Source organism: Sardina pilchardus, chromosome 21 (assembly GCF_963854185.1).
Source record: "Sardina pilchardus chromosome 21, fSarPil1.1, whole genome shotgun sequence".
NCBI lineage: Eukaryota > Metazoa > Chordata > Actinopteri > Clupeiformes > Clupeidae > Sardina > Sardina pilchardus.
In genome coordinates this window covers 22,448,798-22,462,481 of record NC_085014.1, presented here as the reverse complement: position 1 = coordinate 22,462,481, position 13,684 = coordinate 22,448,798, and the positions used below count along the sequence as shown (strand labels likewise).

General features: G+C 44.6%; 1 protein-coding gene across 1 annotated transcript in view; it reads right to left on the bottom strand.

Moving 5' to 3' along the window:
- LOC134068582 (protein diaphanous homolog 1) overlaps positions 1–6,225 on the bottom strand; it is a gene marked incomplete in the record, with an annotated part of 111,361 nt that extends 105,136 nt beyond the window's left edge. The window contains 1 exon segment of the mRNA XM_062524265.1: positions 5,490–6,225. Within this exon segment, the coding sequence (XP_062380249.1) occupies positions 5,490–5,591 (102 nt within the window).
- Between the last annotated feature and the right edge of the window lie 7,459 nt (positions 6,226–13,684).

The window sequence follows — 13,684 nt, the reverse complement described above, 5'->3', positions numbered from 1 at the left end:
CAAATTGAGTTTTGCAGGGGAATAAATAAATATTTGAAAACTCAAAGCAAATTCATAGACATGAACCGTGCTTTTACTGGACTTAAGAACGGTGAGGCAAGGTTTCTGACGAAGACCTCTGAGTAAAACTTCCTTTTGATTTTGTCTGGATGTTGAAAACCTAGTCATTAGGAGTGCATGTTGTAATTTATATACACAAAAAAGGCCCCTGTGAAGGTCTCCTTGTTGGGGCCCAGCTCTTTCCGCCCTCAATGATGAGAAGCTGAAAAGACCACAAGTGGCTATCAGCATGACTGGGCAGCACTCTCACTTATGCAAACACTGGCCTCTGGCTTACTGGGGGCTGCTGCACGCAGAAATGTGTGTGTATGTGTGTGTGTCCAAGTGTCTATATGTCTGTGTGTGAGTAGGAGTGTGTGTAATATATGTGGTGCAAATTAGGCTACATATTCTGGGCATACTGAGGGCAAGACAACAGTGCCCTGTTACATTTCTTCCCACACAAACACACACACACACACACACACACACACACACACACACACACACACACACACACACACACACACAGAATGGGTCAGGGTCTAAGAATTTCTGGTCATGCTGAAAGCTAACCATGAATGACAATACAGGAAACCGAGTCAGAGACAGAGAGCAGGAAGGGGTAGAAAATTGAACGTGTCTGTGTCTGTCTGTCTGTCTGTCCCCGGCTTTCAACCACCTCATCTCTGTGGCCTCCCTCACCAACGGGCCAAATCATTGCATCATTTCATACACCGAACCTGCCGTCCAGGCCACGCGTTCACACAGGCAACAGGATATATAACAAGGCAGACGCTGCACTGCTCATCAATAATGATGGCTGGCAATACTAGATTCACCCACTTCAATGTGACAGTACTCCATGAAGAACATATCATAGCGAGGAGAAACTTACTTATGTGCTTGCTTTGAAAAAGGATGACCAAAGAAACACCCATCTGCAGCAAACCTTGGGGGTATTACGATGTAGACTAACAAAATAATACTGTCTTAAGTAACAGCCTGTTATGAGTGGCCGTGTGTGCCGTGTGCGTACAGACAATTCATGTCGATTTGCAAGTAATGACTTTGCCTTTCTGCTTCACCTGGTAAGGTACTGCTTCTGAAAAATAATGGCGAGACCTGTCTGCCTCAGTCAAGTCTTTCTTAAGAACTCAACCCTCATCATAGAGCCCTTTATAATCCCCACAGGCATGTACACTAATCTCCCAAAGGGGAGTCAGAAGCAGCCGTTCCCATGTCTGTACGCTCCTGCACGTACCCACTTCACACACACACACAAACACTTTAGGAAACTCCATCGAGACACAACAACTCAAATCAGACAGAGGACAGCCAAAACTACTCCAGACATGAGATGCATGTCCACGCATCTGTTTCACCTGCTGTTATTGTCCTTCAGACAGGGGGGGGGGGGGGGGGGGGGGGGGGGGTTACACTTACAGATACTCAAGTCTGTGAGGTCTGATGCATTTCCAGGAGCTTATCATGCCCATCAGTCCACCCATTCTAAAATAGCAGCTGCGCTGGCATGCACGGGGAACAGAGAAACCTCACAGTGCCCTTTTTGGATGAGGTCCAGCTTGTTTGACCAAGTTCTGTTTCCTCCGGTCAACTTCTGGAGAACGGGTAGCAGGTGGGAGTGCAGCAGTGCATGATGGGTCATGTAGTTTCTCTCTGCCCCGCACCCGTTCAGCTGAGCAGATGATTTGCATTGAGCAAGGCCCACACGCAACCCTCATGGGGGCCTGTCTTTTTTTTTGGACCGCGCTGACTCCAGACATCTGACTGCTGAGCCAGGTCCCCTGAGCGAGGCGAGAGGCTAACAAGACTGCAGTCCAGCAGCTCGAGGGGTGCTTAAAGGGTCCAGCGGACCTCGACGCCGGCCTTGTTAGCGGCGGCAGCAGACGACAGCGAGGCTGACGCCGAAGGGAAAAAAGTCAAGTGTTGTTTTCGAATCCGCTTAACTAAGCCTAGAGGCCACACAGTACACGGTACAGAGAGCAAAGCATTATGTGCATTTAAGTGGGTGTGTGTGTGTGTGGGATCTGAAAGGTTGCATTCACAATGCCAGTCAGCATGGCTGGGAGCACCGGTGCAGCGAGGAAGCACAATCACGGCGGCTGTGTGTCGGGGCCATTGTGTCTGCTCTTACGCGCGGCATGTGGACCGGTGTGTCAAAGCGGAGTTACTTCACTTTGGGTTCCAAAGGTTTGTTTCCCTTGGCGCACCTCATGTCAAATACGAACACTCGCGACGATACAAACCGCCGACTTCCATTCAGTCCCATCATGTACAGCCGACGTGGGGCTGACATTTAAAAAAAATCACATCATCCACAACAACATTTCATTGCATTGTCACCTCAAAAGACAACATTGCAGCAAAAACATGTGCAATGGACGGTCACTTAAAAGCAGTTCAGGAGAAACAGTTATGCAATGTTGCGCTTTTTGTAGCATAGTTATAAAGTTTTATGACACCATCCTACTGTGGGGGCTATTGTGCCTGCTGCTCCAAATGATGGACAATGATGTGGTCTATTCAAAGCAGCAACCACTGACCAATGCCATTCTCAGCAGAGAGAGGACTTCACCTCATAACAAGTCGCTCTTAACAAGGCCGCTCCTGTAAGATTTCATCCTGCCCGATGAAATTCCTCAGAGTGATATGATGCACCATCGCGTATCAAAATGTTGTGTTCTTTTTGTTCCTGTTCTGGTATTCAGACAACCTGGGGCAGGAAGAAACAGAAAAAAACTACAATCCGTATGGGGAGGGAGGGGAGGGGGGCTCTGATAACCATCCCAGTCAAGGTGTTATCTAATAATTATCTTAGAGAACCTTACGGGGGCAGGATGGACTTTGAAACAGAACACATTCCAAGGGTTGGGAAGCCCTTGGCTTCCTCATCAAGGCTCTCTCATCAAGGTTCTCTCTACAACATCGGTGCCCAGAAGTGCTTCCCTTGTGCTTTTTGTGATTACTTTTTATTGGACTAAACTAAAGACTGAAGCTATAAACCGAAGAAAAATTATTTCTCTTATGAACACCTTGTGTTTTCCTTACACTCCTTTACACCCTTTGGCTTCAGGAGGGCCGTCTCCTGCACCGGAGCCAGACAGGTAGCAGGCACGTCTGTGTCAGTGCGACGCAGTGAGGTTTCTGAGGTCAGACTCTGAGAGTGGGCTGCACAGCAGCTCAGATCACCATGTGCACCTACACTGCAGCTAGCAAAAAGATTATTTAAAAAAAAAAAATGTTGCGTACATGTCTCTACATTACTCTGCTGTCTGACAGCCACACACATCGTATGTATGTCCGTGTGACTGTGAGTGTGCATGTGTGTGTGTGCGTGCGTCATTCATATAGCAACACACTGCTAAACACAACATGTTGAGGGGAGAAAACTGCTGAGCTGGCACCCAGGGGACAAGGACATTCCAGAACCCCAGCAGCAGGACAACACTGTGGCTCTGCCCGCTCCCACATGAATGCCTCTTTCTCACCCCTGGGCTGACAGACATGACTCTGTGACACTGCAACTCTCTCTATCCATCCATCACAATTGCAATATGCTGATTCAAGGGTCAGGTCCCTAAGGGACGGTCGACTGGCTACCAGCACTATAGATTTAATAAGTAAAGCAACAACTTTGTGAATGTGCCAGTCCAGCTTGACATCATGTTTCAAGGTGGGCAGAAAATATCAAAACGTTCATGAATAGATGATAGATAGATAGATAGATAGATAGATACTTTATTGATCCCCAAGGGGAAATTCAAAAATGCAGTCAGATGTACCAGAAATATAATTAGGCCGACAGTAGATAAAAGATCTCCTCAGATTTCCTCCTTGGAAATAATAATAATAAAAAAAACATGTTTCAATTACATCAGTGTCATAACTCAAACGCCAACTCACTCAGCCCCACAGGCCAAAGTCCAAGAACAGATGAAGTCACTGATCCTACGTTTATTCATAAGTGAACAGGCATGTAACCGCTCTCTCTCTTTCCAACTCTCTCTGAACTCTTACTCAAGTTCCTCCCACACCCTCCCGTCTCGGCCTTCTTGCTTTTAGAGGTGAGTAGCTTCTGAACGTGTGAACGTGGCTTTGATATACAAGCAAACAGCTTAACACCTACATGCAAACAGCTACGTCAGCTTTCAACTTGTTGCTCTTCCATCTGGGGAAGGTTTAAATAAGGGGCACACAGGAGGAATGTGAGTTAAAAGACACACACGCACACACACACACACACACACACACACACACACACACACACACACACAAACAAGTGTGACGTACTGGGGAACATGGCTTCACTGCCTAAGGGAAAAATACTTTGAGGACTTTGTAGGTAACGACCGGTTAAGTCTCAAATAAGGCTCAAGACATCTGTTCTTCAAGGCAAGAGGACCACAGAGCATATGTCCATTGTGCACTTAATTCATTTGGAATCCATGGTTACCTTTTATGAGTGAATATCAGTTTCCTTACTGCTAAGGAGTAGGGGGATTGTATGACAAGCAAACCAAGCCTCCTCAACAGGGGTCAGTAGCCTCATGCAAGGTATTGACTACAAGGTATCATTATTTAACACAAACGACTAGCAGTTGCTGTTCAAATTATGTCCTCATCTCATGTTGTTAAATGAGTGTGCATACAAAAAGTTCTCTCTAACATGCAATGTTGGCAGGCAATAAGCCTTAATTGAATGCTCATCAGCTGCCATACGAATAAACAACACAGAAGGTAACCTGATACAGATCATTAAGTGAATTAGAATTCAAAGGCAGAATCATTGGCACTGAATGATGACAGACCACCTGCTAAACGTTGTCATCAATGTTGTTGAAGACTACGTATTTCATAAGGTAAAATACTTTTCAACACTGACTAAAACTTGTATCTATTAGTATGCCATCACCAAGTTTAAAACAACATTAATGACGTGGTTCTGTTCTTTGTCTGTGCAACCAAGGACTCTTACCACTTTAAGAGGGTCGAACTAGTTTCACAAGGAGTTCTAGCATCTCTGTTGCACTGAAGCCGAATACTTCCTCATTTGATTGCTGAACCACGCACCGATTTGAACAACACTGTCCAGAACACACACTCCCAAAAGTATAATTCATGGTTTGAGTCAGGGCGCACTTATTGTACCGTCGCTGAGAGCACTACAGATGGTTAGGAAACCTTACGTCTCGAAATGTGAATCAAACTTCTCGTGATATAAACTAACGTTAGCAGTGGGCTAACTTGACTAGTTGGATAGCGAAAACGCTAGCTAATTTGTTATAGATTGCTAACTTGGGTTGATAGCTTTAGCTACGTCAAACTCACTTCGGTCAGGCTAAGTTAGCTGGCTAATAGCTTCTGGAGTTCAAGATATTTGAGACAATCAATAAAATGTAACGTTAAACAACACACAGTATACTTACAAACTTTTTCTTGCTTTCTCCATCTTCATAATTTTTCTTAGGCTTTTTCTCTTTTCCTTTAGAAACAGGGGCTGATGCCCCATTCCCCGAATGTGGATCCATGGCTAGTGTGTTCTTATGAAAATCAAAAAAATGAAAGCACCCGAACTATTCAAATAGTGAGTGTTTCCTTGTAACTAGACAGACGACGTCGTGATTACATAAAAACAAACTCTCCCTAAGCGCCGCAAACTGTCTGAATTTCAACCAGGACCCCAAAACTGTGTTGATTGATTTCTGTGAACCCCTTTTCTGGTACTGCCCTGGGCTAAAAAGGGAGGGAAATTTAAATATGAACCCTCAAATACACACACGTCGCTTTATTTAAACTTTTTTGTAATCCTTCTTCTTGGCTTTCGAGTAAGGAACATTAACATCTCGAAAAACTGTGGCCCAGGAAGCATCAATTGAAATGTTATATCTTCTGGTAATCCTCCCAAGTTTGAGAGAGCCTCTCTGCCTCGCTGAGCTTAACGTTGTGTTGCCAACTGTGTCACGCTAGAACGCAGTTGAAAAAAACTATCCGTCTCGTTGAAAATTCACTGTGTCCATCAAAATAGTCGCTTTATTCGTCCGTTTTTCATTATTCTTCCGTTGACATTCATGTTTTTTGCTTTTCATAAGCATTTCCCATCTTGCCAAAGTTAAACTAGTGAGCCCTACTCCACACACAAAGCAGTTCGTCTCTTCCTGTCTCTTGGGCAGGTTAGCGCTAGTAGCAGGGAGGGACCATGCGCACTAGCAAGGACCTCACCTGAGACAGTGGTGAGGGCAAATCCATGCACTCGGTAGCCTACTCCCAGTCTCTTCAATTATATCAATTGAAAATATTATTATATTATAAGAAATATAATATTACATATGAATGGATTTATCTTAGAAAATATCTTAAAAGGAAATATGCAGTTATGAGAGACGCTCAAACAATATTATAAGTTGAGATAGTTGGATGTTAAGCTGTTATTCTAGTGAGGGCGTTAGGTTAAGCCTTTGGTTTAACTTTTCAAACTGATAAAAAGTTATCTTTCCCATCTCATAGCACAACAGCAGCGACGGACCGACACGGCCTTCTTTAACTTGTCAAAGAGCTCCGCCGAGTGGTGGGTATAGGAACGTTTTTGTGACAGGTGTGTATCTTCTTCTGTCGTCTGAACCCAGAATTACCAGAGCAAAATTGTGATATGTATTTTAGCCTAGGATATCCGTGTTTTGTTTGTTTGTTTGTATTTTTTTGTTTTAATCAATAAGAGCACTAAACTTGCAGCTGACTCCCAATTTCTTTAAGTCTGTCGTATGGATACAAAGGGGGAAAGTAGGTTAATTTATATCATTTTTAGGTAGCCTATAGGCTACTGCTGCTTTTAGGTGGACTTAAAATTCACCCACTTAACCCCAAGGGCAATCACTCCAATTGACTAAAATCGGACTATGGTCCTCATGTAGTAGCCATGTGTCCACCCATATGGAGACCGTGTATGCGTAGACTAAACCTATGTAGGGTGGGGGGGCTGTCAGAAACTATTCCTCTTTGATCCGTTCAATTAGATCTGGGCCTTCGCAGGACTGTCAACAGCGATTCTTAGTCAAAGTGTTCTGAAAAGAGAGCCAAATTGCAACAAGCGCAAACTATCCCTGGTGAAATGCCATCGTAACAGCTCAGGAGTCTAGTTTATAGCCTCGTCCGATTTAGGCTACCTCATGAATCTTCTACACAGCGGCATAAAAATCCCCCTCAAAAGCACATGCTTCAGCTTGTAGCCTACTGCGCAGAGGATGTTTCTCTTTCCTCAGTTGTTGTTTTTTTTTTTACAAGGGATTGATATATTTAGCTATATGCTGTATGCCAAACATAAACCATCACAACATTTTACATGTTTATATTCCCTATTGGCCTTGACTTCCAGTAGAAAGGATTTTACGAACTGCGTAAAAGCAGGATCTTAATGGTTCCTTCCATTGAAATCTAGTACTCCTGATAGAAGTTGGTGGTAGACGAATTTCAAGTTTGGGTATTATCCAACACGGCTCTTCCCTTTTAAGCCCGCCATTATCGCAGTAGACGGGATTCCTTTGCACGACTGGCTCTATGACATTGCCTACACGGTGGATTACCGGGAAGTCAGATCCCTATCTTGCACCACGTCTTTGTTTTCTGGTGTGAAATTGACGAAATATTAAGATTAATTCTGACCGGTGGATGTCTCTCAGAACATCAGTAGGCCTATCCAACTTAGGCCAAATGTGCAATGTCCATCAAAGCTGCTCTTAAGAGAGCAAGATTTGTATTACTTGCAGAGGCAGAGACCTAAATTACAGTGATGATCCACTTTGTAACTGCTGTTCGCGTTAGAGGTAGCTACGAACCAACCTTTCCATTCTTTAGAAAAGCGAAAGCACGTCAAAGTTACATTTGTGAAGTTGAATTTAATGGTGTACAAGAAAATAATTGGGACTGTGCACAAGGAATAACATCATACGTACAGATATGAGCCATTATGGTGCATAATACAAAATGTTTTCTGTACAGACGCGCGCGCGCGCACAGAGACACACACACACAGACTGACAGACAGATACATACACACACACACACACACACACACACACACACACACACACACACACACACACACACACACACACACACACACACACACACTCATACACACACACACACACACACACACACACACACACACACACACACACACACACACACACACACACACACACACACACACACACACACACACACACACACCGGTCATTATCATTTATCTCAGTCGTGGTAAAGCCAACATTCCATCAACAATCGAGACATTACGTTGCGGAGTCAAGCCCGCCCATATCTGGCAACATATCTCAAATAGGTGTGCTTTGGTTGGGCATGTAAGGTCCAGCTTATTTGTAGGAACTCCGTGCTTCTCTGAATGACCTGTCATAGGGCATGGACGCGAAGAATGAGTTTCGAAGCTGACAGTTGATGAAGAACACAATCAGTAGAACCAAGAGGAACAACAGGAGGCACATAACCACGTAGGTCGCCAAATCCGGCTTGTTCAGTTCACCCTCTCGCAATCCACTGCCCCTGCCCGTAGGTTTCAGGAGAGCGGCCACGCTCACGGGCCCCTGAGAAACGTTCAGGGTCGGCGGTGCGTGAGTTTGGGTCATCATATCAAAGCCGCGCGCCGCCGCTGTGGAGTTCAGGAGCATTTGCCTCAACATGACCGCGCGCTCCTGCTTAACCACCGTCAGCGGTCAACTGTAAGAAAGAATGAAAATGAGAATTTATGTCACAGAAGTAGTCCACCATAGACAAATATGTTTAACAAATCTTATATAGCTTCTATAGCTCATTATTCGTTCTAGGATAGCTTGTCATTTTAACAACATGTGGCGTAGGTTGGAGGCTATTATTTCACGAGAAAGATTAGCCTACTCACTTTCTGCGCACGGCGGAGAGGTGAGCGCAGATAACGTGGAGACGACGGATCGCCCTGTGCGCATTCCACAAACGCGCTCCACACCCAGAACACACAATTCCTCCTCGAGCCCTTCTCCACAAACGAACGTCCGTCTCAATGGCAGTAAATCCTCTGGTCATAATAAACATTTATTTGGAACTCCATACCCACAAGTAGGGGAAAGCGTTCGTTTCCAAATCTAATGTGAATGAAGTCCATTTAAACCCAACATCTGACTCAAATGCGCAATACAGTGGAATCAACACTTACACCTCTGACCAAATAGTCAATTCCTCTCCTTATAAATCCAAGATATCGTCATACGTCTGGCTCCTCTTGAATCTCAGTCTGAGTCATCTTGACAATCAGAAGACGCGGCGAATACAGTCTCAGTTTCAAAAATTCAAGTTACCTTCCAGACAAGTTTAAAGGAAAGACAACCTGGTTTGCGCAAACATTCTCATATCGACGCCGAGCCGTGACTGGGTTCAAGTAACAAGTGGATGCAGCTCGTGAACAGAAGCGGGGTGAGCAGGGCGAGAGTGCGCGGAGCCTTGTTACGCTGTTGTTTCCAGATCATTTCCACAGTTTGCGCTGCATTATAGTCTCCAGAAAAAGTCGATGGGCTGCTGTGTCATCAACAAGCATACCAACAAAATTATCGATCTATATGGCGAGGCAAAAACATGGGTCTTTTACAGCAGACGCTTTGAAGTATCCCAGCGTCCCCTCTCTCTCTCTCTCTATTTCTCTCTTTCGCTCTACCCTCTTGACAGAGATGAGGACAAGCTTCCGAAAAAGGAGGACGCTCAAAAGGGGAGTCGCCGCCGTCGCTGTTGTTGGTGAACAGGGGTGTGTTAAACCTCGTGACGCCCTCTCTTTTTTCTCTCTTTCTCCCGTAACTGGCTCCTCAATTTGAGGGAAAGTGACTAGAACAATTTCGGTGTGGTGCGGAATGTCTCGGGGAGCTTAAAAAAAGAGAGAGAGAAGTACGGGGGTGAGAAACCGACCGTTAAAGGCGCAGCCTCGAGAGCCGATATTATCAGTGGCTGTTATGTTTTCTTCTTTGAAGTCTGACACTATCTCCTGGAGGTGGTCTCCATGGTTAATGATCTCTATGTCCTTTCAGGCTTCCCAATCACGGTCTCCATACGAGTCGAGAAAAAACTTTGTTCAAATGTTTATTTCATGTTACATGGCGTGGCAATGAACAGGAACCCTTCAATAATATTATATTATTTTGATTCAGAGGAGCATGAACTTATGCGCCGTGATGGAGTTTGAGAGCTTAATGGATAAAAGATTGGCACCTTCAAGTTAATCTCTCAAAAACTGAGGTGCATTGGTGTTTCCAGCTAAAATGGCTATTTCCCAACAACATCCAACTTGACTCATCTTCGCTGAGCCCAATTAGATCAGGGGTTTGGGTGTCAAAGGACTAGTAAAGGAGACATAATATCTTGTTTTAGGAGAGTCCATGGACCATGAATATTCATGAAATTGGTTGTAATTAGGGATGAGGATATCTACAGTAGGTTGGACTGGAGAGACACAGCTGGGGGAGCCGAAGCACCCCGTGAAGCTTGCAAATGGTGTGGACCGCCAGCCAGCCAGAAGGAAATAACTTATTCCAAATGGGAGCCGTAGTAACATGTGCCATATTCAAGGCAATGGGAGAATTAATCAGGCCTTCTTAATAACACACCTGATCCATGACATTCACAATCTTAGCAGAACTGTTTCACAAGTAGACTAGCCTGCACCAGTAGACCTATACTCGGGATTCCCAGGTCAGCTGAGGAAAACAATACAAAGACACTATGTGAGATTTAGTGACAGTGCTTTTCAATGAGAGGGGTAGCCATGTCAGCCTCCCATTTGCACTTCAAGAAAAAAAAAATCTATGACCCAGTTTAGATTCCTCCACTGTCCCAGTCAATCCACTCACACGGGAGGTGGTGACAAACTCCCTCACTGGCATTTGTTAAATTCCTCTTCGGGGCCTGACATGGTGCTTGGCGCTGGATTGGACAGGCAACGAAGTGGAAGCAGTGTGTAGACACGAGGGGCATAGAAAATAGTGAGGCCGACTATTTTCGGAAAGCTTGTTGTTCTCAGAAGAAAGTAAAAGTGGTCCTTGGCGGCTAATTAGCTGATGACTCCACGGCTGACTCAGGACTTTTGATGACAACACGACCACACGCATGCTGTGTTCATCAAAAAGAAGCACTCACTCTTTTGTCCAAATGTTTTGATGTAAACAAGTTCTAAATTACAGTGAAGAATATCAAGTTAGCATATGGCATGTTTGATGTTGATGTTTACCCTTGTAAACAACACCAAATGCGCCATAATTGACATAATTGAACTCTTGCCACAAAACAACCCCAGAGTGTTTTTTTTTTCTTTCTGTAAATCCCTTTCTACTGTTTGATCCGATCTATCACACTATTTAGATGTGAGGTAGCCTACGTTTGTGTACTCTCCCTGAGCCAGAATTTAATGAAACAGGGTGCGGTGTGTTTTGCGGGGCTCTGGATTGGGCCGGCACATTAATCTCCCGCAGACAGTCGATGAAATCCTTCACTGCTGAAAGCACGCAGCAGCCGTGCCAATAAAGCGATTTTACGGGACACACCACGCCACGCCACAAAAAAAGAAGAAGAAAAAAAACCTGCCAATGGAAACAGACACGAAGCAGACCCCACATCCCCACTTCGCCACCAGGCCTGTAGGGGACGTGTAGTGTCGGACAGGTCAGATGCGCATCCATATGCAAATGCGACACTCGGTGGTGTCTGTGCTGTGTGGAGGCTGTATGCCTGTCTTTCTTGGCTCAACAGAACTCCCAGTTGATTTGCAGTGGAATTACATATCTACTTGCAGGAGCAGGGGAATAGTATTGATGTCAGATGAAATACCATGTAATGAGATGTTTAAACCCTATTAAGTAATTCCCCTGCCAAGCAAAACTAATTCTGAATGTGAAGATCCATGTGTCACTGCCTTTTCCATTATTGTTTGATCTGAACTGCAATTTGATACACATGCGATTCCTGATGCTGTTTATATTGCTCTCATTAATTACACATGGGGTTATTATTAAATGTCCCCTGTTTGTGAGATCCTCTGCAGAGAGAGTTCCAGTCACTGACAGTGGAAATGAGGAAAGGGGGGAATAGCATTAGCATCTGTGAGTATGTCACATGGGGGTCTTTATTGGTCTGAAATGGCCAAGTGTTTTGTACAAAGCAGCACAACAACACATTCACTCTACACCAGTGAGTGAATGTGTGTGTGTGTGTGTGTGTGTGTGTGTGTGTGTGTGTGTGTGTGTGTGTGTGTGTGTGTGTGTTTGTGTGTGTGTGTGTGTTTTGAGGCTGGAGGAGCTGATAGAGGGCCCTGTAAAGAATTTCAATAAGTGAAACAAACTGAAATAAACTGAAACTGAGTCAGAGTCTGTTGTTATTCGTGCGACTGACATATCGGTGACCATCGACAGAGCCCCCAGACACAGACAGACACGAATGCGCGTGCACACACAAGCATGCACACACACACATGCACACACACACATGCACACACACACACACACACTAGCTACCGAAGTGTTCTGTACAGTGTTGTGTACACAAATATCTGCTCTTCCAGAGCAACAAAGAAAATCATGTGACACAGAGACTCAAAGACATGTGCGCGCACACACACACACACACACACACACACACACTCACACCTTGATAACAGCAAGTGCAAACACTCTGATAACATGGGACACACAGATAATATCACCTTGGGGCCACTATGTGTTCCGAGTCAGACGACACTTTCTAATACTACGGTGTGGTGAAATATTAAACTCTCAGACAATGACTCCCCAAGGGAAATATAGGAAGGTTCTGTCTCAGCAAATGCAAAAGTTGAAATATAATCTTTTAAGGCCCCAGTGATGAGAGGTTAACCATTCAGGGCACGTCTTGCCTATAAGCATCAGGGAGGGATGTGTGTGTGTGTGTGTTGTGTGTGTGTGTGTGTGTGTGTGTGTCTGTGTGTCTGTGTGTGCGTGTGATTCAGAATGTATGTGTGTGTGTGTGTGTGTGTGAAAGAGAGTGTTTTTTCAGTTTTCTTTTATTCATGTAACATATCTTGACATACTTTTTTTCTCCAATCATCAGCGTTTCTGAGAATCACACTTTTAAGCTGTATGAATTCCATTTGCCATATGTGTGTCTAAATGCAAGTTTAGCTGCTTTCTAATCAGCTTCTTCTGATTATCATATTGCAATATGATCTAGTTATTTTTCTCCTTCAAATCAAATCAGCTCAGAGAACACTGTATGCAGCCGTGATTACACAACCAAAATAACGACTCCTAATAATAACGAGCAACCGAGCACCCCGAACACAACAGGGAAAGAACACAATGCAACGCCGAGCGACTCAGTGCTCCACAAGGTAACACAATGGAGCGGTGGCCGTTGAAGGCACCAGGGCCACGAGAACTGGAAACCGACGACGCGAAATTGAATTTCGAAGTCCAATAAAGCAATTTTGGGGGAAATAAGCAGGAAACAAAGACCAGGGCCCTTCCCCGATGGCTCAGTTTGTAGTCAATTTGCAAATGTTTGCTCACTAAAATTAGTCTCTTGCACAGGGAGAAAGAGAGAGATAGCATGGGAGAAAGAGAGAGAG